Source organism: Opisthocomus hoazin, chromosome 3 (genome assembly GCF_030867145.1).
Source record: "Opisthocomus hoazin isolate bOpiHoa1 chromosome 3, bOpiHoa1.hap1, whole genome shotgun sequence".
NCBI lineage: Eukaryota > Metazoa > Chordata > Aves > Opisthocomiformes > Opisthocomidae > Opisthocomus > Opisthocomus hoazin.
In genome coordinates this window covers 38,131,687-38,157,592 of record NC_134416.1, presented here as the reverse complement: position 1 = coordinate 38,157,592, position 25,906 = coordinate 38,131,687, and the positions used below count along the sequence as shown (strand labels likewise).

The following is a 25,906-nucleotide window of genomic DNA, read 5'->3' as shown; positions in this document are numbered from 1 at the left end:
GCGCGCAGGTTGAAGATGGCCGGGGCGGCCGGGAGCTCGCTGGGAGCGGCGGCCGGAGGCGGCCGCGGTCATTTGGTCCCGCCGGCCGGGGTGGAGGCCGTGGCCGCGGACTGGATGCTGGATTTCGCCTGCTACTGCCTGTGCCGGCACTTCGGGGAGGGGCGAGCGGCGGAGTTCCGGCGGTGGCGGGCAGTGGCGCAGGGTGAGGGTCGGCGCCGGTCGGGGGTCTGAGGGCCGCGGCCGCTCTGAGGGCAGGCGCCGGGGGGGGGGGGGGGCGTGTGGAGCGGCTCCTGCGCTTGCTTCTCGTTCCGCGTGAGCCCATTTTCCTCGCGCATTTAGCCTCCCGATGACGGTGGTCGCTAGCGCTGAGGGGGCTTTCAGGAGCTTCGGCCGGCCCGTGGAGCGATACGGGGCGGGCTGGCGTTCTGCAAGCTGGTCACGCGTTGAGGGAATTTTGCTGGCCTGGTTAAACGAGGCCAGGGAGGGAAGCAAACTGCACCTGTTCCAGTAAAGCAGCAGTTACTGAGGGGCCGGGGTGAGGTCTCTTAGGTGACTAGGTGAATGCAAGTGTCGGGGTTAAACTATCGCCTTGGCTCTGTGGAAGATTGAACGTACAACGTGGTTGCCTGTAGACCACCAGCAGTTACTGAAGGTGAGGCCTCGGGTGCTGAGAGTTCAAGGCTACTGAAAGCTTGAAGAGGATTGGGTGAAGAGATGCAAATACGGTAAAAACCAGAGCAGAGAAACTTAAATACACTGAGTTTCTTGGGTTTGTTGTTCAGGGTTGTGGTAGAATACTGAAAGTAATTCAAGGAACTGTAGTCGAGCAGACAAAGGTGGAAGGAAGTCTAGTGGCTGGATCTTGAATGGAAAAACATGTTGAAAATAAGAAATATTTAAGAGTGAGAGTAGTCAGTAGATGGAAGCAGGTGTCTAGGTATCAGATAAATTTGATGGATTTATGATAGTTTTTCTGTTAGCAATCATTTTCCTGAATTTACCAGGTTAGACCTTTTGGGGATTTTTTTTTTTTTGCGTGTGTGTTCTTAACTCAAGTGATTGTGATAGTATGACTTGCTTAATCTTTTGCGAGGAACCACATACAATGGCATGCAGAATAATTAGTAAGGAGATTGATATGATGAATTGTAAGAGGTAAGAAATCTGAAGATAGATGTAATGAAGTACATCGGATGGGGGGCTGCTAGATTATTAATGGTGCTTCTCTGTGTTTGGCCTTGGGCCTGTGGCTCAAAGGAAGAGTCGTACTGAACTTTCATGAACACGTAGATGGGAAGCAGAGACGCTGTCAACACAGAAGCAGATAGGAATATCTCCTGAGAAGAAGGGGAAGACTTTTGAGGACTGTATTAGTAGAAACAGTTAATTGAATTATACAGAATGCAAGGTCACGTGGAACTGGGAACTAGTAACAAATTTGGAATTTGTTCTGGCTCTGTTCAGCAACAGAGGAAAGAGTTGGGCGTGTTGATGCTATAAGATTACAAAGCCAAAAGTGTAAAAGCCAATGGAAAAAGCTACGTGCAGGCTGAAGATTGCATTAGAAAAGTGGGTGTGGTTTATTCGTAGAAATACAGAACTGTTAGTCTTGCATATGTCAGTGAGACACACTGAGATAATGATTGGCTGTCAACAAGAAGGTCAATTCAAACTGAAGCAAGTGCAGAAATGTAGAAAGGGAACAAGACGAGCTACTTTATTAGGAGATAAATAATATTTCTGTGCAGCTTAGTACACTGCCAAGTAGAAATAGCTAGGTTACCTGGGACTAAGGGTTTAAAGACATCATGGCAAGGATACATGACTTGCCTACCTTATCCTGCCTTGAACAGGATATTATGGTCTATATACCTGAACTAGCTTGTATAGCTATCTATATAGCAAGGAACTGGATTTCTGGAATAGCTAATGAAAGGCTAAGACAAGAAATACATTTGAGTGGCTGTAGGGTGGAAAGCAAGTTATGATTGAGAGTGCTATTAACAAAAGAATAGATGCAGAAACTGCCTTGGAGGTGGTGAGGGAGACCAGTCTAGAAAGCACTGCTAAGACTGTGTCCCTTTCTGTTTGTCTGCATTACTTGTGGGTAATTGCTGCTAAGGACGTGTGTCCACAGAGTAAACATTTCGAGGCTTCTTTTTCTTTGGAATAGCTCTAAAGTAATTCAGTTTGTGTACTCAAGACTGCTCCATTGCACAAACCAAGCGCAGGAAGTTTGCTTTAAAAATGCACCCCAGCTCTGAATTAAGGCGCTAATGTAGGTGCACCTTAAAAGAGCAGAGGAAGCTGAAAGATCTCAAACTACTTGCCAAGATGATCGGTTTTGTTCTGTTGGATCGTTCAGCTACAGTATTCTGCCTAATTCCAAAATTTCCAAGCTCTAGCTCCATCTTCAGGGTGTGATGATGGTCCTTATCTCTACCACTGAACTCCTCTAAACTCTTTCTGAAATTGAACTCTATTGTCTGCTATGGAAGATGCAGGAATTTGTGATTATAACGAGTGGTACTTTACTGCTGTTCTAAGCAATGTTCTTTTTTTCACTTCCTGTTTTGGCTATAGGAATTAAAAGCTCTTCTGTCGCCTGCCCTCAATGAAGCAGTTGTAAAATGTGTTCTTCCAAGCCCACGTGACAGTATCCTTCTTGATGCTAGCTTAGGTGATCATTCAGGGCTATTTAATTACTTTGTAATTTCATGCTTATCCATTGCTTATAGGAGACAATCACACACTAATAAGCAAGTAGGCTGAGTACTTACAAGTACTTCCATATGTTATACACTCTAGTTGTGTCACTACAAAACTTGAGGGTCCCATGCTCCAGAATCCTGGCTTTTGCCAACCCAACACCAGGATGTGTACACAAACGCTTCCTGAACTAGGGTGTTCAGTCTGCAGCTTAGACAAGTCACTTAACACATCCTTCACATTCCGTTTTTAATGTTTCTGTATTATGCTGTGAAGATGAATTGCTGTATCCAGCACATCAGTATATGAAGTTCACAGTAACCAGCATGATGGAAATAATCTCATGATAGCTCCCATTCTAAAATATATAATAATCCTTGTGACCTTCCAACCTTACAAGGAGGATTTCCCTTGAAGATTTACATTTCTGACTAAGCTCTCCTCGTAGCTTTTACTGCTTTTGGTCTGTCAGTTGCTATAGCAACATGTAAGTGTTACCAGCCTGCATGTGGCTCATGTTTGCCAGCATTCTACAGAAATGGTCTCTGGAGCAGACAGTTGTCTGTGATAGTAAGCTGCTGGGCGAAGCAACTTTATTTATGTGAGAAACTGTGGTCTTCTAATTTGATGAATATTAGCCTCTGATGCATCTTACCACTTCTAGGTTACTGTTGTGAACTGCAAGATGGATAGGTTTTTCTGGTCAAATTCTTAAATATGATTTAAGTTCTTTTAACATGGAAGAATGTTAACTAAATGTGCTTCATCAGTTTCCCAATGAATTAGAAATTTAGTAGATTATTAAAGTCTGGTAACACGGTGTCTAGTATATTTCTATCCACACTGTGGCAGTGCTGGGGCAAGACTAACTTTTCTCTTTTTTTTCCAGCTCTTATTAATGGCCTCTCCAAAATGCCTACACATCAGAAAAAAACAGTGTATCTCTGTCAGCTTTTGATAAGAATTGCAGAAGGAAAAAATCTTGGTAAAGACTCTGATTCTTTTTTTTCACTTGTTTAAGTAGATTTGCATAAACTTCCACAGACATGTATTAGGTATGCTTTCACATAACCTTTATTGTATATCATAATGTCATGTAAGATGTATATATATAAATAAAATGACTGAAGCCTACATTTTGGACTGTCTGTATTCCACATGGGACTGAGCTGTATGCAGGGACCAGTGTTATTCTGTGTTGACTGATTTAGCTACTTTGAGTTTGAATGACTGTATGTGTCTTAAATTAAGGATCTTTTTTTTTTCAGAGTAGCATCAACAAAAGGAGTATACTGGGAAAGATTGACTAGCTCTTGGTGAGCAATATTTGTAAGTTTAAGCACAGAATGTGTGTTTCTTTGCAGATATGGCTTTAGAGGTTTAATTAGGCCAGCTGGTAGGAATAAGAATATGGATGAACAGGATGACTGCTCTTGTTTCTTACAGAAGGCTATAAGACTTACAGCTGGCAGCAGGTCCTTGGGACTCTTACTACCATGTCTCCTGTTTGGCTGTATTCACAACTTACTCGTTTAGCCAAGCTGACTTTGCTTTTGTGCTCAAGTTTCTGGAGGATTTAACTTTCTTGCTGCAAATTTTCACTGCTTGATACAACTCATTGGAACTTAAGGACTTCAAAAGCAGTCTTGCCAGCATGATCATGGAAGAAATAAGTGTATTCTAGCCTAGCAGTGCCACAAAGGCTTGTTTTTATAAAATGAAATGTCTTACGTTTCTTGTCAGATAGTAACACCCTTCTTGATGTAGTTCAACTTGAGAATCAAATTCTAATATTAAAATACTTCATCTTATACAAACCGTGAAACTTTTCTGATAATGCTTTAAAACTGTATTGTTGTATATAATACCTGGGAATATGACTTCAATGTTTGTTTTTATCTATCAGTATAGAGAATGACCGGTGTGGTGAGGAAGATTGCATATGCTTAATAGGTATTACATCAGATGTAGTTGCACAGTATACATGGAAAGCTGATATATTATACAGTAGCTTTCCTGATCCTTTTCCAATTATTAATATAATTAATCTCTGCTGAGCCTGAAAACAGAGTAGGCTGTTGCAGATGCCAGCTCTTTGAGTTAAACACTTTGTTTTTACAATATTAAAACAAACTTAATACAGAGTGTCATATTACTTGATTGAAACAATATTTAGATACACACGAAAGTGCTGGGTTTTTTTTAATGCATGTGTACATATATTACTACTTAAATTTTCAGTGTTTGTCTTTTAATGTAGCAGGTATCAAATATTTCTTATTTTTTCAGCATTGCTTAAATTGTTTACCTTCTGTCTGAAAAATACTTACTGCAAGGAATAAGAAGATATAGAGAGAGTTTCCGCTATAATGTCATGTAAAATGAAGGAAGAAGTGAGGCTGTAGCTCAGTGAATATCTTGAGCTAAGCTAGCAGTGTCATGGGGGTGGAAAAAGCAGTCTTGTGCACCTGCCAGCTCCTACCGCATCTGTAAAGTTGGCACACTCCCTTGTGCAGATGTGCAATGACCAGACTGGGAAACTGTCTAGAGTGAGAGGATGGTTATTTGGCTGGGCTAGATTTCTGCCAGAACTGGTCACTGATCCTGCTTGCTGGGAGCTTGCACAAACCTTGGTGTTGGCACAGCTGTACAATGACATGGGAGTTTGCTTCTGCTTTTTCAGTGACACTCTTGTGTTAAGCTGTTTGAACTTCCCTCTGTTTAACCCCTTCAAATATAACAAAAAGTTAAGACATGGAAATATAGAGATAGGAAAAAAAAAACTTAGGATAGTGGTTATTATAAAATTAACAGTATCAATACCAAATGTTTTGATACCTGATGCAAAGCTTAATGTAAGAGTATTATTAATGCCAGCCCAAATACATGATGCTAAACTTAGTACTATTGCAAGTGGCATTTTAAGTGAACAATAATTAGCAGACACATAATCTCCCTTAAGACTGCAACAGTAATGTTATTAGCAAGGGTGGGAAGAACCAGTCTCTCCGAGGAGAAGGCAGGTACTTCAAGTCTTGTAAACACACCTGAAGAGAGAGACTAAAAATTATTCATACACAATAAAGTAATAAGTAGTATACATAATTTCAATTCCTTTTTCCTCAAATAGTGTAATGTATTTAGCTTTATCCTTTTAAGTTTTTTAGATGCCTTTCTTTCTCTATTTTTTTTCCGTAAGAATGCCGTTATGGAAATGAACAAAGAATTTCACCTTTGGAATCTGCTCTGTCTTTCTGGACTTTACTTGAAAGGGAAGAAATTAAACTGGAAAAGCTTCATGAAGATATTCGACGCTTGATTCAAATTCAGGTCTGTGTGACTTAATCAAAATGCTTTAGGATGCTGCCTGTTGATTCTGCTAAAACAGAGCTCCTTTTACAAAAAGCTTGGGCTAAACTGAATTTTCTAAGTTTGTTGTATTTTCAAGTACAGAGTAAATAGTACAGGGCACCTTTTTCTATCTAAATTGGTTCCTGTTTGTCCCAGGTCAAAATTGTTTAAAAAGCTGCCAATCTGGGAAAAAAAAAAAAATCATTTGAGAGATCTTGAGCTTTATATTGTGAGTAGCTTTTTTGCTTAAAACTAGTTCTTTATATTAGAAAACCTTGATTTCAAAGAGGAACTCCTCTCCCAACTAACGAGCGATAGGATGAGAGGCAATGGCCTCAAGTTGCGTCAGGGGAGGTTTAGATTAGATATTAGGAAAAATGTCTTTACTGAAAGAGTGGTCAGAAACTGGAACAGGCTGCCCAGGGAGGTGGTTGAGTCACCATCCCTGGAGGTGTTCAAAAAATGTGTAGATGTGGCACTTTGGGATATGGTTTAGTAGGCATGGTGGTGTTGGGGTGACAGTTGGACTTGATGTCCAAGGTCTAGACTAGAGGTCTTTTCCAACCTATGATTCTGTGTAAAAACTTGTTGACAGCTACTGGAACTGTGAAAGTCTTTCAGGGAAAGATGAAAGCAATGCTTAGTAGGTAAGTATGGGACATTTTGCATCAGTGAAGGTATTTTTAAATGCCTGATGGAGAGGTTTTAGGCTTTTATACATGAGGCTTAATATTACATCGGAACTAACTGTTATAATTAGATAAGTGTTAGTAAGCATTAAATATATAATCCTCTGGATTTTGGAAGTCTTACAAAACTGTAAAAGTGTGACTTCTCTTGTTTTTTCTGAATCTCAGGTGAAATGTATTTCAGCATATCTTGCAATTATATTGGTTGCAGATTGTAGCAGTCCATATGGAAAACGGATATTTCAAGGAGGCTGCTGAAGTTCTTGAAAGGCTATTTACAGACTCAGAATACGATAAGGTAGTAACTTGATTAACTTGCATTAAGCTCTCTCATTTTCAGAGGAGAAGAGGGGAATGGGTTTCCAGAGCTAGCAAATGCTGCCTGCATACCTCGGTCTGAATTACTGCCTATGCAGTCACTTACAGACCTGTGGCACTTGTAAATCCAAAAGGAAATTTATGGCTGGGGATTGACAGAAATAATGGGTGATTTGGGGGAGTAAAATACTTCTAGCAGCAGTTGTTCTTCACTGTGGGCAGCATCGGTCCAAACCTCATTCCCTTTCACACCTCATACGAGAAGTGAGGTGTTACTGTAGATTCTGGGGAATTGATACTGCTGTTTTCTCAGAGTAAAGACGGTACAAACATGCTGGTAGAGACATTGTAACTCCCTAATAATCGCTCTGCTGAATTTTTCTGAGCCGTTGCAGTGCACTCTGTCGCCTCTGTTGCTTAGTGTTCTACAGACTGAAGCATCTCGGGGGAGGAAAGCTCGTTAGCATCTGTAGTATAGAATCATAGAATGCTTTGGGTTAGAAGAGACCTTTAGAGGTCACCTAGTCCAAACCCCCTGCAGTGAACAGGGACATCTTCCACTAGATCAGGTTGCCCAGAGCCCCATCCAACCTGACATCGAAGGTTTCCAGGGATGGGGCATCTGCCACCTTTCTGGGCAACCTGTTCCAGTGTCTCACAATCCTCGTTATAAAAAACTTCTTTCTTATATCCAGTCTAAATCTACACTCCTTCAGTTTAAAGCCATTATTCCTTGTCCTATCGCAAGACACTCTACTAAAAAGTTTGTCCCCATCTTTCTTATAAGCCCCTTTAACGTACTGAGAGGCTGCAATAAGGTCTCGCCGGAGTCTTCTCTGGGCTGAACAACCCCTACTATTCCAGCCTTTCCTCATAGGAGAGGTGTTCCAGCCCTCTGATCGTTTTTGTGGCCTCCTCTGGACCTGCTCCAACAGGTCTATGTCTTTCCTGTGCTGAGGTCTCCAGAGCTGGACACAGGACTCCAGGTGGGGTCTCAGCAGAGCAGAGGGGCAGAATGCCCTCCCTTGATGCTTTTCTTAATGCAGCCCAGGATATGTTTGGCCTTCTGGGCTGCGAGCACGCACTGGTGGCTCATGTCCAGCTTTTCATCCTCCAGTACCCCCAATTCCTTCTCGGCAGGGCAGCCCTCAATCCCTTCATCCCCTAGCCTGTATCGATAACGGGGGCTGCCCCGACCCATTTTGCACTTGGCCTTGTTGAACCTCGTGAGGTTCACACGGGCTCACTTCTCAAGTTTGTCTGCATCACTTCCCTTGTGCATGTCAGCTGCACCACTCAGCTTGGTGACATCTGCAAACTTGCTGAGGGTGCACTCAGTCCTACTGTCTATGTCATTGATGAAGATATTAAACAGTGTTGGTCCCAATACACACCCCTGAGGGACACCACTTCTCACTGATCTCTGTCTGGACACCGAGCCATTGACCACTACCCTCTGGATGTGACCATCCAGCCAATTCCTCATCCAATCTAGAGAGAATGATGTTGTTGGGGACTGTGTCTAAGGCTTTACGGAAGTCCAGACTGATGACATCTGTAGCTCTTCCCTTGTCCACTGATGTAGTCACTCCATCACAGAAGGCCACTAGGTTGATCAGGCAGGACTTGCCCTTGGTGGAGCTATGCTGGCTGTCTCGAATCACCTCCCTGTCCTCCATGTGCCTTAGCACAGGTTCTAGGAGGATCTGTTCCATGATCTTCCCAGGCACAGAGGTGAGGCTGACAGGTCGGTAGTTCCCAGGGCCCTCCTTCCTACCCTTTCTAAAAATGGGCACAATGTTTCCCTTTCCTCAGTCACCAGGGACTTCACCTGACTGTTGTGACTTTTCAAATATCATGCAGATTGGCTTGGCAACTACATCAGCCAGTTCCCTCAGGACTCTGGGATGTATCTCATCAGGTTCCATAGACTTATATATGCTCAGGCGGTCACGAACCTGATCTTCTTTTGCAGTGGGAGGGACTTTGCTCCCTCAGTCCCGGTCTTGCGGTCCATCCACTCAGGAGGTGGGGGAAGAGAGGTTGCCAGTGAAGACTGAGGCAAAAAGTTGAGTACCTCAGCCTTCTCCTTGCCTGTTGCTACCAGTTCGCCAGTCTTGCTCACTGGGGTGGGGCTGGGGGGGTATGCTTTCTTTGACCTTCCTTTTCTGGCTGACATACCTGTAGAAGCCCCTCTTACATAGAGTAGATGTTATTATGCCTCTATCTGGAAAAGATAACATACGTGGCTCAGGCCACCTCCTGGTTTGGTGCTGACTGCATCATTCAGCAAGAAGCAAGTTTGAGTGCCTATCTCTTGAAAATAATAGCTAGTGCACACCCCTGGATTTGCTGGGATGGAGAAAAGCGCAAAAAGACTACAAGCAGAAAGAAAAAAGGACAAAAAAATGCTGCCTGTGTCTTCCACTGATATGTATATTAGGACACATGTTCTATGTAAATAGTAACATGTGTGTAACTTGTTCAGATGTTTGGAAAGTGTAGGATGTTGTAATAGCCTTCAAATTAGTAAATAAGAATACAGCCTGTACACAGAAGTTAATTCTTGGCTATATTGGTGTCCATAGGATTTGGAGTGGTTCGTAGACAAAATGTGAAGTTGTGTTTATCAATATTGATGTGTCCTTAATGCCACTATACTAAATAGTCCCTTTTCCTGAACTCTGTAACCCCCTTTCAATGGCAATCCTTTTGAGGCAGCAAATGAGAAAAGAGAACCCGGTAATGAGTGGCCTTTTCTGGATCTTTTTGCTCTGTTAACAACCCTGCTTTCAGTGTTGTTCCTAAAGCAATTGAAAATGAGGATGTCTGGAAAGCTACGCTTACCAGTTATTGAGCATATAAAGTAAACTCCTGGTATGCCTTGTTAACTTTATAACCCTTTCAAACTGTAGCATGAAGTTGTATAGGCATATTCAGAAAACTAGATATTCATCTTGTTTAGTTTTATTTATGTGCTGTTTACTGTAGGTAACAAGTTTACTGCAGGATGGATTTTTGTGTTTTATAAAGCTGTGCTTTTCTTAGCCTTTAAGGGTGAAGCTGGCAACCATAATTAAAAGCAAGGATCCGTATGTTCCCCTTCTCCAAAGCTTCAGTTACAATCTCTTGATGAGTAAAATCAAGTCTTATGCTGAACTTTTCATGAAAGAAAATGAAACTAACTTCTTAATACAGGTATGTCAAAACTATTTTCAAAACTTATTTCAAAAGCAGTACTTGATAAGATTAGAGAAATGCTTTCAATGGAGTAGTTTAGACAATGTTCAATTATTGTATTGGATGTGAAGGAAGCTTTGTCTTCCTTTAGAGTGTCTTATTAATTAAAAAAAGGTTGAGTATATGTGTAGGAGAAAGTTAGTAGGAGTAAGACTCCTTTAAAATATCTTTTGTGAATGTTTTTTCCACAATTGTTTTGATTAGAAAAATAGTTAGGGGGAAATAAACATACACTAATAACAGACCTGGTTTTAATTATGCTTAAGAGAAGCAGTTCTGATCTGAGACTCCTTAAAACTTAGTGTAACTATATATTTAATGTTTATTTTCTTTAAATCTATATGACTTCTCATACTAAAAGTAAAAGATCAAGATCTGTTAATTTGGCTAAAAGCTTTAGGAATGTCAGAGGAGTTAGGAGATAGAAGACTATTATTGCTGTTTTCCCGTAGGTAAAAAAGCTCCTTACAAATCATCTTGCTGAGAAGTGATTTAAAATTGGCAAGAACAACATTCCTTCTGCAGTTCATCTTCAGGAGGATTGTAAAGAATTTCTCTTATATTTACTTCCTATAAAAGAATATTGAATTACTCAATTACAAAAGCACAAACATCTAAAGGTAATAAGAATCAAATTTTAAATAAACAAACCTGAAGTTCCTCTAGGGTTTTCGTTTTCTTGCCAGAACGAGAGACTAGAGAGCTTAATAAATGTATTCAAAGTATAATAAAAGGAATAACTTTTAATGGTTTCACTCGGCTGTCAGTTTTCAAGTTTATTTTTCCAGGCTATTTCTTTGAGTCTAAGAGGAGATGGAGGTTTGGAGGTGTTGGAGAAGGGCCAGAACTGTATGCCAGCATATCTAGGTCCTCTGTGTTGCACCCCCACTGCCTGTGCATCCATGCTACTGTCTGCACCAGTGTTTCAGATCTTACTTCTGAAATCTTTTTACTTTGGACTGAGTTGCTTGGGGATATGGAGGAGACCACTTTGTACAGAGTTCCCATTTCTGCTGTGCAATACACATTACTGTTTCCCAGCAGGGTACCCTGTATTCTCTACAGAGAAACACCCTAGCTTTAACTTGATCTCTCTTCTCTTTCCTCTGGTGTCATACGGAGAAGTATAAGGTGGTCTCCATTGCTAGACTGTTTTGTAGGCTGCTTTTTCTAGGTTATTGTCAAGCTTGGAATCTGCAAGATGGCAGCTCCTACTGTTGATACAAGTTCTTGTGCTTCAGGAAGCCCTTAAAGGTTAGCTGCTGTAAGAACAGCCTGCAGATAATGCATTACAAAGAAAAAGGACCGATACCAAGAAGGTGTTGATCTGAATACTTAACTTTTCTTTATAACTCTCACTTCTCTTCAAAATAAGTATTTTTAGGGACAAGTACAATTTGAAAGCTACTGTTACATTTTAAAATACAATGAATGGATTTAATTTTTTTTAACTAAATCCCTTCTATCCATTTATCTGTATGGAAACATGTCCTCACTTTCACACCTCTTTTGCTACCATCAACCACTGTAAAAGAGACAGTATTTTGAAAACTTACAGCTGAAAGATGTGGTAGGTTGGGTAGTTATGAAATTTCTGACAGTGGAACATTTTTCTTTAGTTATTAGAAGTATTCTGTGACCAGAACACGTTCCAGTATTTTCATGGTTGAATGAGTGAAATAAAGAATGTTTTTATATTATCTGACTCATAAGTGTTGAGAGATTCTGCAAGCTAATGTGAAAGACAGGTTAAGATTTCAAGAAGACTGAAAATTGGATGGGTGACAGAAAATAAACAGCAGGCAAAAGCAAGCCCTGAAAGAAGAAATAGTCAAAAAGTGGGAGCAACTGGCTAAGCAGAAAAAGAATTAATATTGGGCCTGTAGTGAATTTGTCAACTTTGAATAATTTTGATATTTGAGCGTTGCAAAGCAGGTCACCTTTTGGGATGTATAAACAGTGTTGGGTGGAAGGTGGTTGGGCTCTGCTTAGTAATGATGGTGTACAACCAGAATTTTTCCATGGTTTGGGCAGGAAGTGTACTTTAAGATGCCAGAGAAGAAAGTTGATAGCAAAGTGTCAAGAATGACCTCATGTGGACAGAGTGGTTGGTTTTGGGGGTTTTTTGAAGGTGTTATTTATTATAGCAAGTAGGTGGAAGGAATCTTGGGAAAAGTACAAATCTTGTGATTCTCAGAACGCTCTATAAAGAGTAATGAACTACTCCTTCCTCACCTTGGGAATGCAGCAGAAATAATCTTAGTTTGTGGCTAAAAGTTTAGGCAGGATGTTACAAAATTCTTTCACTAATACAGAAAACCTTACACTTCAAGCCTAAAGTCTGATTAGATGTAGATCTTGGGAGTGGTATAGGTATGCTTGATCCTGCCATGCCCTACAGAACTAGATGAACTTGTGAGGTCTGTCAGTTTTCAGTTTCTAATCTAGTTATAAAAAACAGACTTTGGAGTACGTTGATAGTATTTGCAGTCTCAATGGATTTCAACTTAACACTACAGTTTTTTGGGTTTTTTGGTTTTTAAACCGTTTATTTAAACGGTAGGACCTCTGAAGGGTCTGTGAAATAAGCACTGTTAGTCCTGATAGTACACATTAATCTTAGTATGAATTACTACCGAGGTAGCAGCTGGCTTTAAAATTAAAGTATTGATTCCACTTCTCACAGGCAGCCACAAAACAGGTAGTGTCTAAAGGATTGGGAGCAACAGCGTGGCATAACGAAACTGTGAATGTCAACGAAAACGATGAAAGTAATTTGGAAACAAAACAAAGGTTTGTATTCAGCATTATACCGCTGAAGGACATGCTTGGACAGTAACTTGAAATTTGTAGAACTAAGAGTAGGTAGAAAGAGGGAAGGATGTTAAATTCCAAACTGCCGTCCAATAGAACATGAACTACAAGCACGTACTCTATTTTTAAGTTTCGGCTTTTCTGTGGTTGTTACTCTTGGCATTAAGTTTAAGTACTTGTTGAAGATGCACATTTTTCAGTTTAAACAGTTGTCAATCTTGTGTAACAACAAAAGTATAGAAATACTTCCCTACCCTTTTCTCTCTGCTGGATTGAGCTTTTAGTCCTGCCCTCCTAATTGTACGCTATAGGTCATCTGGGGAAGAAAGAGGATAGGGAAAGGGGATTAGTTTATTTCTTTTTCCTTACAGCTAAACACAAGATTCCCTTCCTTACTGATACTAGTGTTATGGGAAATCGTTATGTTGATTCATAACTCTGTCTAATTGTTTTGAGGGTTCACATTGCCAGTTTTCTAAGAACTGCTGGTGGAACTTGAAGCCCAGTTCTTTCCCCCCTCGTTTGACTTTATTTTGAAAAATGCTAATATTCTAGTTTTATCACCACTTGTTTTTCATGGAGAATAAATTGTAATATCTGGTCAAGATAGAGCTTTGTTTTCTGCAGTATTAGACTTGGAATACTTGGGATCATTTAGTTAAGGAAATTGACTGGTGCAGACAAGAGTATACAGGAAGACAAATCATAAGACTTTTTTAGAAGGACAGCTCCTGACACAGTTATATCTAAGAGGGGTATGATGAAAGACATGATCAAAAAACCTTTGAAAACAATTCCTAGATTGTGAAGAAGCAAGATATTAAAAAAAAAAAAAAATTAATGTTTGAGATGCCTCATGTCTTCAACTTAAATGTGTAATGTCTTGTATTTCCCCTTCAGGTATCGGGAGGTGAGGTTAAGAGGATTTTGGAAAGGAAGGAATTGCTTAACATGTACAAGTTCCATGTTTTTCAAGGCTTTTGTTATTGACTAATGGTAGAATTGTGAACAAATGAGTTGAAGCAGTTAGTGTTTGTATGCCACTGTTTCTGTAGAGAAATCTTGGGATTTTCTTTCATTTAAATATTGTTGATTCATATAAATGGTAAGTTGCTGCCTAGGAAATGATTTTTTTTTTTTTTTTTTTTTTTTTTCTTCCCCCTCCTTAAAGATCAGTGAAAGAGCAACAGAGTATTACGAATCAGTCACCTGGGGACATAAAAAACCCCACAATAAGGTAAAAAACTTTTGTTTCTACGCTTGGTCATAGACATTTAATGAAGTTTTGTGTATTTTTACTTTGGTTCTGTATTTCTTGCAGGTGTCATTCAGGACGGAAACACAGACTGAACCATGTTCTTCAGAGTGAGTATCAGCTTATTTTTACACTTTCAAAACGGCCATGTCAAACACTTTCTCCCCTCCCCCCCCCTTCAATGAGTTGGTGGTTTGATAACTGCTATCCAGTGTGACTGAATTAATATAAACATGATTGTCGTGAAAAAACCCCTCCCACTTGCAATGTATGGTTTCTGCACAAATGCAGATTTGGTGGTTGCCACATTTATGAAACTATGGAATGACTTAAGGTCACCTGGCAACTCATTTTGCAAAATCATTCACTATGTTCTGGTTAGCTTGGGGTTTTATTTGCTTGTTTGCTTTACTGGTATTTGCAGTGTTCTATGCAAAAGAAAGCTGCTAGAGCAGTACTGAAACTTGTCTCTTTCTGACTTCTGACCTAAGGGAAGGAACTAAAGAGGCTGGCTGATGGGAAAAACAAATTGTGGTGTAAAATGCACGAAGCTAGGATGTTCATGCATCTTCCTGGTATTACTTTTTTAAAACTTACAACATGGGTTATAGAATACTTATAACTGAAAACCGTTAGCACCCTCTTACTGCAAAGAAATGACATTATAGCTTCTACGTGTGGGAACGTTGTACTTGGAAGGACAAAATCTGAAGACGCCTTGGATGCTTGCCACAGTTAGAACCTGACACGTGTTCTGTGGAAATCATGGAACCATACACAGAGTATCATAGCTTTGATTGCTGGTTAGTTTCCATTCTCTCTATGTAAAGTGAGAGCACTATGTATAGTAAAAATATTTTACCAAAATGAAATAATAATGTTTCATTATTCTGTACCAATTTTTACCTAATTGTTTAAAATATAATTCTTCTGTGAGCTCTATTGCATAGAAAATATAGGGACTCTTTTGAACAGACTATTTTTTGAGTCCGTGGACTAAAAGGTGAGATTTGTGTATATACATATATGAAAGTATATTTGTATATAAGCAGACACTGCAATTTTCCCAGTCTGTCAAAGCATATCAAAATAATGTACATTCGTGTCTCATTCAAATGGTAGAATGCAAAAGTGCTGCCTTAATGTTGACTTCTTGTTGGTCTGGATGTACTGTCTTCTAGATCTGAGCAGCTTGCAAAATGTGGAAAAACATGGAAACACTTTGGCTTGTGGCCGAAGAAGACAGGTTTGTACCCATTCTCTATTCTACATGGAGAAGAAATTAATCTGCACTGCATAGACTTTTTTTCCCAAGTTCTTTTGACTCTGTCTCCAAAATGCCTGAGTTTAAGATTCTCCACATTACTAAAGCTGTGCTACAGCTCCTGGAACTGTTTTTAAGTTCCAATTGCTGTCTTGGAAAAGTATTTCTTTAGTGCAGTCCCAAATATTGTTGCTAGTGCTTATGAACCTTTAATTTGTTGAAATAAGCTGTTACTAAAGCTTAGTCTTGGGTCTTTTCAAAATGTGAAAAAATTAAGAATTATTTCCACTATTTGGATTGAAGAATTCAGGATGTTATTTGCCCATGAGAGTTCTGGGAAAACTTCGAAGACTCTTTGTTTTCCCACTTAGAAGGTTAAAGATTTAGCAGTTTTATAATTTAATACTTCATTCATATGAGGTCAAAACATGTGTTTACTTGGGAAACTATTTTAGTTTTTATAAACCAAATAATAAGGTCTTTTTATAATGCTACATTTCAGATAGTCCTTTTGCATTCTGTTCATGGGTAAACGTACTTCACTGAATTACTGCAAAATAATGTCACTGTTCACTAATGCTAGAATTCCCTGTTGGTGGGAAGTGCAGAAGTGTGTGCCTTAATAGGAGGAAATTTGAAGTTGATTTGATGTTGGGATAAACTGTTACAAACTGATTTTTGCACATAGGCAATTTTCTTCAGTTATCATGATAAAATGATAAACACTTCTGAATGAAATTAGTATTAAATAAATGTATTCCCATTGTTGAATTTCTCTTGAGAATATCTTAGGAAGCAATATGGAGTCTTACTGTTTAGATAACAGTACAAGTTGTCAGCATATGACCATTTTGGTATGAGCTGTTTCACTTTTCTGATGTTAATCTTGACGCGTCATTTTTTATATAACAGGGAAGGACCAACCTGCTTATGTTTTTCTCAGACTGTCCTGGAGGAGACTTGTATTTATTCTTAGTTCTTGAAGCATTTTTGCTGAAGTTGAAGTATGGGTTAAATCTTCAGTTACATGTTGTCCTCAAATTGCTTGAGGTCCTAATGAGAGCTCATCTGTCCTTGGAGGTTAAGCTCCCTCCTGCATATGCACACTTTTTCACTTTCTCGCAAATCACAGGAATAGTTAAATCACTGAGAGCCCCCTTAAAAGCTCCAAATACAACCAGTGCCTTAAAAAAAAAAAAAAAAAAAAAAAAAAAAATAAACACTGCGTTTGCTTGTTGCCTTCAAAAACATAATAAATTACTTTATTCTGACTTATACTTGGGTAGGTACCTTGTCAGATGCTGGTAAGCATGCACACTTCCATCAATTTTGTGTTGAACATCAAGATTTAAGCTAATTGGACCACAAGTGACACAGAGCTAATGACGGCTGTATATTCACCTGTTTTTATGTTGAGGTAGTCTGTTATGGGGTCAGCTACAAGCTGTATTCAGGTCTAGGACTTGTGCACACATCTCGCTAGAAAAAAACAGATGTTGTGCTTTATTATAGTTCAATCTGAATTGTAATATAAAAACTAAATTTGTAGAAAATTACACCTGATAGTAGAGAAGAACTCATTGAAAATTTTATAAAAAAACTTGAAAGAAATTAAGATTCAGAACTATGTTTCTTTAAACACTTAAGAAAGGAGGGCATTTGCTGTCTGCATGATATTTATGCCATACTCCCTGCCAGTGAGACCCCTCATAAATATTGCATAGAAAGCAGTTATATTGGCCTTCTAAACAATAAATCTGCTCCTCTGCTTAATAATCTGAGTTATAAAATTGTCTGCATGCATGAAAGAATGCAGTGAATGTCAGAGCTGTTGACTTCTAGAACTTCCATTTCCATGTCTTCCCTCTTTCAATGTTGGCATTGTTTGCTCTTGTTTTGGAAATAGCATTTTGTTGCAATGGTTCAGTGCCTGTTTTCAGCCTTTCACTGCTGTGTTTTCAGTTAGCTGCATACAACAATCTGCAGTGCTATTGAAAGGAAGTGTACTTTATTTTCTTGTTCTTAAATTAGGGGATGCAAGTGTCACAGAATTTTGGGAGCTGTTTGTACTCAACTTTGTCCTGTGTGTGCATGGCAAGTCCTGCAAGTTGTCTAAAACCTGACTGACAGTTTGCTTAAATTTAGGAATGTGTCTGAAAATCTGGATTTTCAGAATTTAGTCAGACTTGTATGGAAAAAAAAAAAAATTCCATGTATTTGAACTTCGAGGCAAAAATACCAGACCAGAGTCCCAGAACGCACAATCACAGGAAGACAAGGTTACTAGAGCAGAACTGACTCTAAGGAATAACAAGATCTTTAGATATGTGAGGATATGTCTACACAGTCTGTCTGGAAAACTCAGGCTTGTTCTGCCAGCATTCTGAGATAGCCAAATGTCACACTGCTCTGGACTAGGCGCTGTGATTAGGTCAGCTCAAGCACAGTGCTGCGTTATGTCCAGTCTCTAAACCAGGGGCTCGATAGCTTGTAAAAGCGCAATGCTAGAGACTCCATAACTGCCTCTCCAGAGGGCACGGGCAGTTTGTCGCGGGGGGCAAGTTGCTGCTCAGTACGTTTCCTCAGTGAATAGAAAATAAATCAGTCTCTGGCTTATCTGTAAGGCAGGCTTCTCATTTATCTGTTAAACTGAAGAAATTTATTCTTAAGAAAGCTCAGTATAAGCCATTTAAAAGCGAACAAGCGAAAAAGCAACCCTTTTAACAGCAAATGTAACTAATCATTATAACAAGTAACAAGGGTTGTGATTGTCTGTTGCTGGAAGTATTTGAATTATCTGGTGCTGTAGGTCAAGCATAACTGCGTTACTTGAATAAAGATTTTATTTAGGAAAGCTTTCTCACATCCACTGGAATGAGATGAACTAGGTGGTTCCAGTGGAATCTCTGGCCTTTTAATAATAGAAAAAAACCCCACCCTTTGCTGCTAATGTTGCAAAAGATCTGTAGAACGGAAAGTGTTGGGGAAAAAGGAAGTATTTTGATAAAGGGCTGACTACTTCAGAGAAGCCTTAGGTTTCTGACTGTTTAGAAACACAGCTGAATGACTACCACTCAATTCTTCCACTGCTTAGTGAAGTTTATCAGCGATCATAGTTTCTCAAAGAGGCAGTGATAGTTTCACTAAGCTGGAAGAAGTCCAGCTTTCAAAAGTGAAGTTTGATCTTCACATACCTCAACCTGCACTTTGTGGATGCCAAATTTTCACTTGTTGCAGAATAACCAGAATATAGTTTTGATCGGGCTGAATGTTATTTACGCTTCTTCCCCCCAAGAGACACCCCACTGCTTTTCACCTCTGAATGCTGCTGTCACTTTTAGAAGCTTAAATTCAAGTGAAGGGGGGAACCATGTAGAATGGCACTCAGAATTGTCACCTGGCCTGTGCTTGGTGCCTGAGTTGTTGTTTGTCTTAAAGGCAGAATCTTTTAAGGATCCCCAGAATGGTTCCAGGTGATTAGGAGAGGAGATAGTGAAAAATTTCCGTGAGTGAGGGATTCATCTGAGCATGCTTGGGTATATGGACCTCTTGTGCCACTGACAGTCATGCTTGCTGGCCCTGGATTATTCTGCCCAGCCACCCCTTGTGCACAAGCAGGATGGTATGCGTTTGTCTAATGACAGCAGCCAGGAGATTGACTTTTCCACTGGGTACATTATTTGCAGAGTTAAGTGATGTTTGTTCACCTGTAATTCACAGATTTCCTCTGTACTACTCAGTTCTACTTTATTGAGTTTAAATTTTTGTACGTTGAGGCTATCCCTTTGCAACTGCATTTCGCTTTGTACCAAATTTATCACAATTTTGAAAGTTGCAGTTGTAAACGTCAGCCATAGCCTGATTCTCTCGGGTTCCCTCCTGCTCTATAGCCAACACCATTTATATGTTGATAGTTGGAAGTGATCTGTTACTTACAGGAGGAGGACTTGTACATACTCTGGTAAACCTCTCTTTTTGTCCCTCTACCTACAACTAGGCCTTCAGCCTCAGCCACTTACACCTCCTATTGCTCTTCTGAGGTTCTATAAATGTTCGCCCTCCCATCCTGTTGTTCTAATTAACCTGAGGATTTATTAGCACAAGTCCTTCTTGGGAGCCCCTATAAGGCTCTACAGTTTTGGTTACAAATTTATCATTGTAGGCACATTAGCAAAGGATTGGTCTCCCATCACATAAAGATTATATGCGTTTAATCTTGGGTATACTCCCAACTTGACTGCATGCTGCTGGCTACAGCACTGTTAAGGGCTGTCAGAAGCAGCCGCCTCCTCCAGCAGCCCCAGCCCAGGACCCTCCTGCCCGGCACCTGGGGTCTGTGGGGGGGACGCGGCTGCTGCTTTCCCCTTTGCAGGCTGACCCAGCAGCAAAGCTGAGCACAAATCCTAGAGACACACAGACACGGGACACACGCACAGAGGACACCGACACAGACTGCTGTGGACAAGGTGCTGCCCTCAGCAGCACCCGCACGCAGCACCCCACGTGAGACACAAGCGCAGGCACCCACGTCCCCTCCTGTGCTCTGTCTGGTAGAGGCGTACGGTCGCTGGTAAAAGCACCCACCCCCCTCCCTAGGTTCACAGCCACGCACACACGTTCATGGGTGCCCCAAGTGTGGACACAGCCATTCTGCCTGCCCGCCATCCCCACCCGCATCCCAGCCCTTGCACCCCCTTCACGGGCCCTTCACCCGCTGGCTGGTGCAGCTGGATGCACCGCACATGAGCACTCGCACACTCGTCCCTCGGGCACTCCGCATTCCAGTCGCACTCCAGTGCGCCCTTGCCAGATGTCTCCCTTTCAGGCAAAAGGTGAAGTTTTCACTCATTCAAGGAGACGAAGGGAAGGCAGAGGGGGCCAGTACTGCCTGGGTGTCGGTTTCTCATCTCTGCTGCCACCAGGCTGACCCTCCAGCCTGACAGTAATAAGAGACAAAGGCAAAGCTACAGGACCCACAAGGGCTCCTCCTGGTCACAAGGTCTGTCGTGAGCCCACTGTGCTGGTCAGGAACGTTAACATCGGGTCCCAAGGAAGCTCATACTGGAGCTGGAGACAGGGAAGGGGAAGGGATAACTGGTAACCCAGGGCCAAACCTCCACCCCTTGCCCTTGCAGCTGAGTTAATGCTAATCTCAGCAGGGCGGCTGACTGTGGCTTCAGCCCTGTCCTGAGCCCAGCTTCTTCATTGCATGTTTGTACCATGTTAATAGCTGAAACCAACCCAGACTGTCCCAACCAACCTCTCCTAAATTTTATCAGATACCAGAAATACCTCTAACAGACTTGACCAGACCAGAATTATGATTATCTGTCCCTCTATTAGCTGGCAGTGGGGTGCTGGACTCACCTGTGTTCAAAGCTGGGATTCAGCAGCCCCTATACGTCGCAGGAGCCTACAGATGACACTCACCCAAAGCCCCAGCAGCGATGTCCGAAGGTCCTGTGCCTTTACAAGCCGTGGCAGGGAGCAGCCTGCAGGCCTCCCAGGCGAGGCAGGACCGGTGAATCCCATTCACAGCATGGGATGCTGTCATGGTAGTAACCCCAACTGCAATTTAGATGGGTCAGAGCAGAAGCAGCTTAGTGCTGTGGCTGTAGGACAGGACAGAGAGCAGCAGAGCGACAGCCTCTGCTGATGGGAGCTCTGTCCCGTTGGGCCAGCTGTAGTGCTCCCATAACTTTTACAACCTGTTTTTCACCAAAAATGTGTGTCAGAGAAGCAGCATATGGTACATAACAACAGCAAATGAAATTCATCCGACAGTACATCCTTTTGCAAATGGTTTTCTCTTTTGTCAGTTAAATCGTTCTGACCGGCAAGACCATTAGCTGCAAATGCTTCTTAACTGCTGAGGCCTGCAAAGGCCTATGAGACATTAATTATTTTGCTTTCACACGCTGAACATGGGGAAGTAATTTTTGATCATTTGCCTATGTACATTTCATAGGGCTCTTATGAACAAAAAGGCTGACTTTTTTGCTATTTCAGAGCAACTTCAAAATAAGCAAAGCACAGAGAGTGGTTAAATGCAGAAATAAGAGAGCTCCTTAGTTGGATTTTCAGCAGTCATTTGCTTATGATATGCACATAAATGCAGATTTTGTAAAAGTTCGGTAGCTAATGATTTTTAATATGGAATCTGCTGGTGCTCACAGAAATGCCAGCACGAGACCAGTGAAAACTGACCACTGGTCTCCTTTCATAACTTACTATGGTCCATGAGACCATCAGGAGCAGCAGGACATCTCCTGTGCTAGAAGCAGAAGTGAACACCGATAAATTAAATGGAACAGCTACACAATGCAATTCTCTGTACATCTCAGTCTCATTAACATTTTTAAGTTTGCATTTCTCCTGTAAGTTAAGTCTTTACATTTCAGATTTTGGGCAGTAAATTTAGAAAGAACATGCTACCAAACTGCAGTTTGAAAGAGAAACGGGGGCTTACTTTTTAGAGACGGTTTTCCTACACAGTTGTTTCAACTGGGGATCCTGTCCTGTATTTGCATAGATCATATGTAATTCAGTTTGCCTAAGGAGACGTAGTGATCATACATCAGCATGATTAGTTTTGTATGAAGCAAGCAAGGATTTGAAGACATTTACAGAGGATCAGATTCTAGCAGAGTAAGTTGTTTTAAAATAACGTCATATTAAAGTTGCTAATTGCTATTCCAGAGTGAAAAAATGACTGTATGTAATACACCTTTATTAAAAATGCAGTGGTTAAAAATAGGCCTAATAGAATATATAGGATCTGTAAACTTTTGTGTTATATATGCATATTTCTATAAAGCTACAATAAAACTGCTGCTCAGTTTTCCCTCACACTTTACTGTAAGGTTTTAAAAATCAGTTATTTGATTTTTAAAAAAATCAGTTTTCTTTCACTGTATGTGCAGTCTTAAAATTGTTTGTATTGAGATATTTGTATTAAGAAGCAGCTAAGGAAGAACTGGTACACTGGAGAATTTTATTGAAAGGGATTGCTTACAGATGTATAAGTGCAAGTAATTTTCTCTCCTTTTATGAAATAGATGTCATCCCCTAAAGATTAAAAAGCTCGTACGACACGACAGTGAGACTTAAGTAGTGGGCTGAAATGGCTAAAAATAAATGCATGGCTGTTACCTGACGATATGGCTGATCTCAATTTCAACTGCAATAAGTATCATTTTGTTTCTATCAGCATTTTAGATATTGGGATCTGTTTTTTCCAAGCACACTGAAATTCCTTTGGTTTTGGTAAATGGTGTCTTGATTCTCAGTCCCTAGATTAATGTGTCACAAAATGTGTTCTCTTTTGTGATGCATACTAGGATGAGTCAAGGTATGTCTTGGCTTACTTAGCTAATAAAGTACAATTTTGGACAGCATGTTTTGAATGATGCAAAACTTTTCCCAATGTCTTTTTTCATTGCTTTTCCTCCTGTAACTTGGAGTGTTGAAGCATGTGGTTCTCGTTCCAGGTGATGCCTGCTACTGTGTAGTAATACTTGGCTTGGTAACCTTTGTTGTTATATTTAGTGTCAAGTTACAGTGCTCCAAAGAAATCAGAATGACCCTACTGACCCTCACACATCTGTTCTCTGTAATAACTAAGAAAGCTGTATAAAACCTTGATTTTGTATTTGCTATAAGCTTAGCTCTTACATTAATACCTTTCTCTGTTCACATATGTGGCATTTTTCTCTGTTCTTCCCCTAGCGATGGACTTACAAAGAAGACTTGGAACTGAAATCAGGAGTAAGGGAGTTTGGAGTGGGTAACTGGGCTAAAATTTTGGTCCATGGTGACTTCAACAACCGAACTAGTGTCATGTTAAAAGACCGGTGGAGAACACTGTGCAGGATCGAACAAGGCTAATTTGGACTACAGGAATCAACTCTTCTTGGTCTTTGCCTATGTAAGAACCTAGTCTATCTTTTCAGAATTATAACTTCTCTTAGTCTCACAGTGTCCAGCAGTGTTGCTGTCCTAAAACATGGCACAGATTATTAATAGGTATAAAACATTCATGTAAGCTCACTTGCCTGGCTAACGATGACTTAAATGTAAAGCCTGGCCTTTTATCTACATGCAATAGATGACCTAATTTCTGAAATGTGAAAATGCTTACAGTCATTTAAGAAAGGTCAGTTATGTACATAGAGGTATTAAATGACTGGCAACAGGTTTAGCTTGATAGAGGTTAATACAGAGTCAAGTGTTGTGTATTTTTAAAGGGCCGTATCCCTAGTCAGATTGAGCTTTTTATGATTTTACTTCCTGCTGTATAACCCATTCTAATCTGATTTGCTTCACTCTGAAATTTTGGTCAGGCTTGTCATCTCTGTCAGCACGTTATACCAAAAACTATGTATGTACTGGTATTGCTAATTTTAGAAGCTGATTCCTTGTTTTGCAGTTAAAAATGTGATACTCCATGTAGTTTTATAAGTAGTAAAGGTGCTGCCTTTTTTTTTTTTAAGAATTAAGCTGGAGTTCTAGGTGGAATATTATTTTGAACTGATGTATATTGGCATAATAGCACTTTTTATCTTGCAGAAGAGATGGAAACGAATGGAAAGTAACAGTGTGATACTAGCTCTTAACATCTTGGGATTGTCTTGTGCTACCTACCTTGTCTTGAGAAGTGGCTTCTTCTAGACCAGCAGGAAAAGGAAAGCTTGAGAACAAATGGCCAGAGTGGGGCTCAGTAACGAGTCTGTACTGACACTGATAGCACAGCTCGTGAGACATGTCTCATCTGTGCCTTGCGCTGTCTCTCTCTGCAGCGATAGCAAGCAAAGATACACTCTGATGGGGGTAACTGTCTGTATCAAGGTGTCAGTTGGTCCCTGTAAATGTCCTGCTCGTGAGAGCCTGTAACAGCTGGATGATGGTATTATGCTGTCTCTCTTGATTCAGATTGTGTGGAAGAGTTCCACAACCTCAGAAAACCCATACATTCCACTGTCACACTGGTGAATCTAGGGACTTGAACTAATATATCACAGTGTTCTTTTAAAAGTGAAATCTCTTCAATTCAGATGTTTTCTGTACCTTTGTCCTTGGATAAGGTTTTTATTTTACAAGAACCTTACAAGGAAAAGCATCTGTCCAAGCTGGTCATAATAAAATAAACCTCTCCGAGATGGTTTTCCTGGCTACAAAGGAAGAGGTATATTCTTGAAGGCTGAAATGTTCAGGAAATATTAAGATAATCTCTCTGCTTTCTGTTTAGGAGGCCTGCTTGCATTAAGATAAAACAGCGAAGTACAGATACAAAGGTTTGTTTTACACTTTTACTGTGGACAGGACCTCAGCCAGATCACCTTCCACCAGATGCTACAGTTTCTTCTTGCAGCCGCTAGAAACAGCAGCAAGCAGTAATCTTAGATTCCACAGAGATACTGCATGTCTTAACAGTAAAGTTTCTCAACCTTAAGGCATCATTTCTTTTTACTAAACATGCTGAATTTCAGGATTTTGGTAAAATACAGGCTTTGTCCTTCAGCAAGGAATGCTAGAGCAGCTGTAAGCCACCAATTCAAAAAAAAGTCATAGCAGGCATCTGACAAGTGAGAAAGTCTGCGGTATGCAGCCTCTTTAATGCTTTAACAATAATTCAAGGTAAGTAATAGGCAACAAAACAAGGATTTGAGCTACCTGTGTAGCAGTCTTGCCTGTGCTCTAGTATTGCAGATTTCTTTGTTAATCATTGTACATCAGCAGTTTGAACTAGTAATAAGTGATACTTTTTAATGTTAGCCAAGACTTTACTCACAAAGCCTTGTTTAGGTTCATCTGCTGTAAGTTCACACTGCGTATTAGTGGCATGAAATTCTTAGCAGGACTACTTCTTAACAACACTGACCAGTCTTAACGTTTTTATGAAGGTGGCTGGACATGAAAACTGTCATGTAGAGGAAGAATACTCATCCACCTGTAGTATAAACAACTGTCTAGATGATACTGGGAAGGAACAAAGGATCTAAACTGATGTCATTTTTATTCACCCTTGCTATTTAATGATGACAGTAACTATTCTCAGACTGAAGAATGTTTTGGTGGCTCACAACTGAGAAGAAGCAGTGCCTGCAAACAGGACTGTGGCCAGTAAAGAACCAGAACTTTAGGAAAAGCAGCTACTACGGTTAGAAACATTAGCTCTTTAATAACAAAAGAGAAACATGGAAACATGCTTCTAGTGTTCTAATACAAAGATCGGTTTTAGCGTTTTGTACTTAGACAGAGAGGGTT

The 25,906-nt window shown here is 40.4% G+C and overlaps 1 protein-coding gene across 3 annotated transcripts; it reads left to right on the top strand.

Annotated features, from left to right (window-relative positions):
• TERF1 (telomeric repeat binding factor 1) lies at positions 1-25,048 on the top strand. 3 transcript variants are annotated; one of them, XM_075416010.1, is made up of 11 exons: positions 16-202; positions 3,599-3,694; positions 5,909-6,039; positions 6,961-7,047; positions 10,116-10,265; positions 12,994-13,100; positions 14,293-14,358; positions 14,443-14,486; positions 15,558-15,622; positions 23,369-23,567; positions 24,888-25,048. In XM_075416010.1, exons 1-10 carry the CDS (start codon positions 16-18, stop codon positions 23,525-23,527), a joined length of 1,092 nt encoding a protein of 363 aa, XP_075272125.1. In that variant the 3' UTR covers positions 23,528-23,567; positions 24,888-25,048. The 3 variants fall into 3 exon arrangements, with proteins under 3 accessions (XP_075272127.1, XP_075272125.1, XP_075272126.1); XM_075416011.1 differs by having other exon boundaries at positions 24,209-25,048; XM_075416012.1 differs by having other exon boundaries at positions 1-202; positions 23,369-25,048.
• Positions 25,049-25,906: the final 858 nt, after the last annotated feature.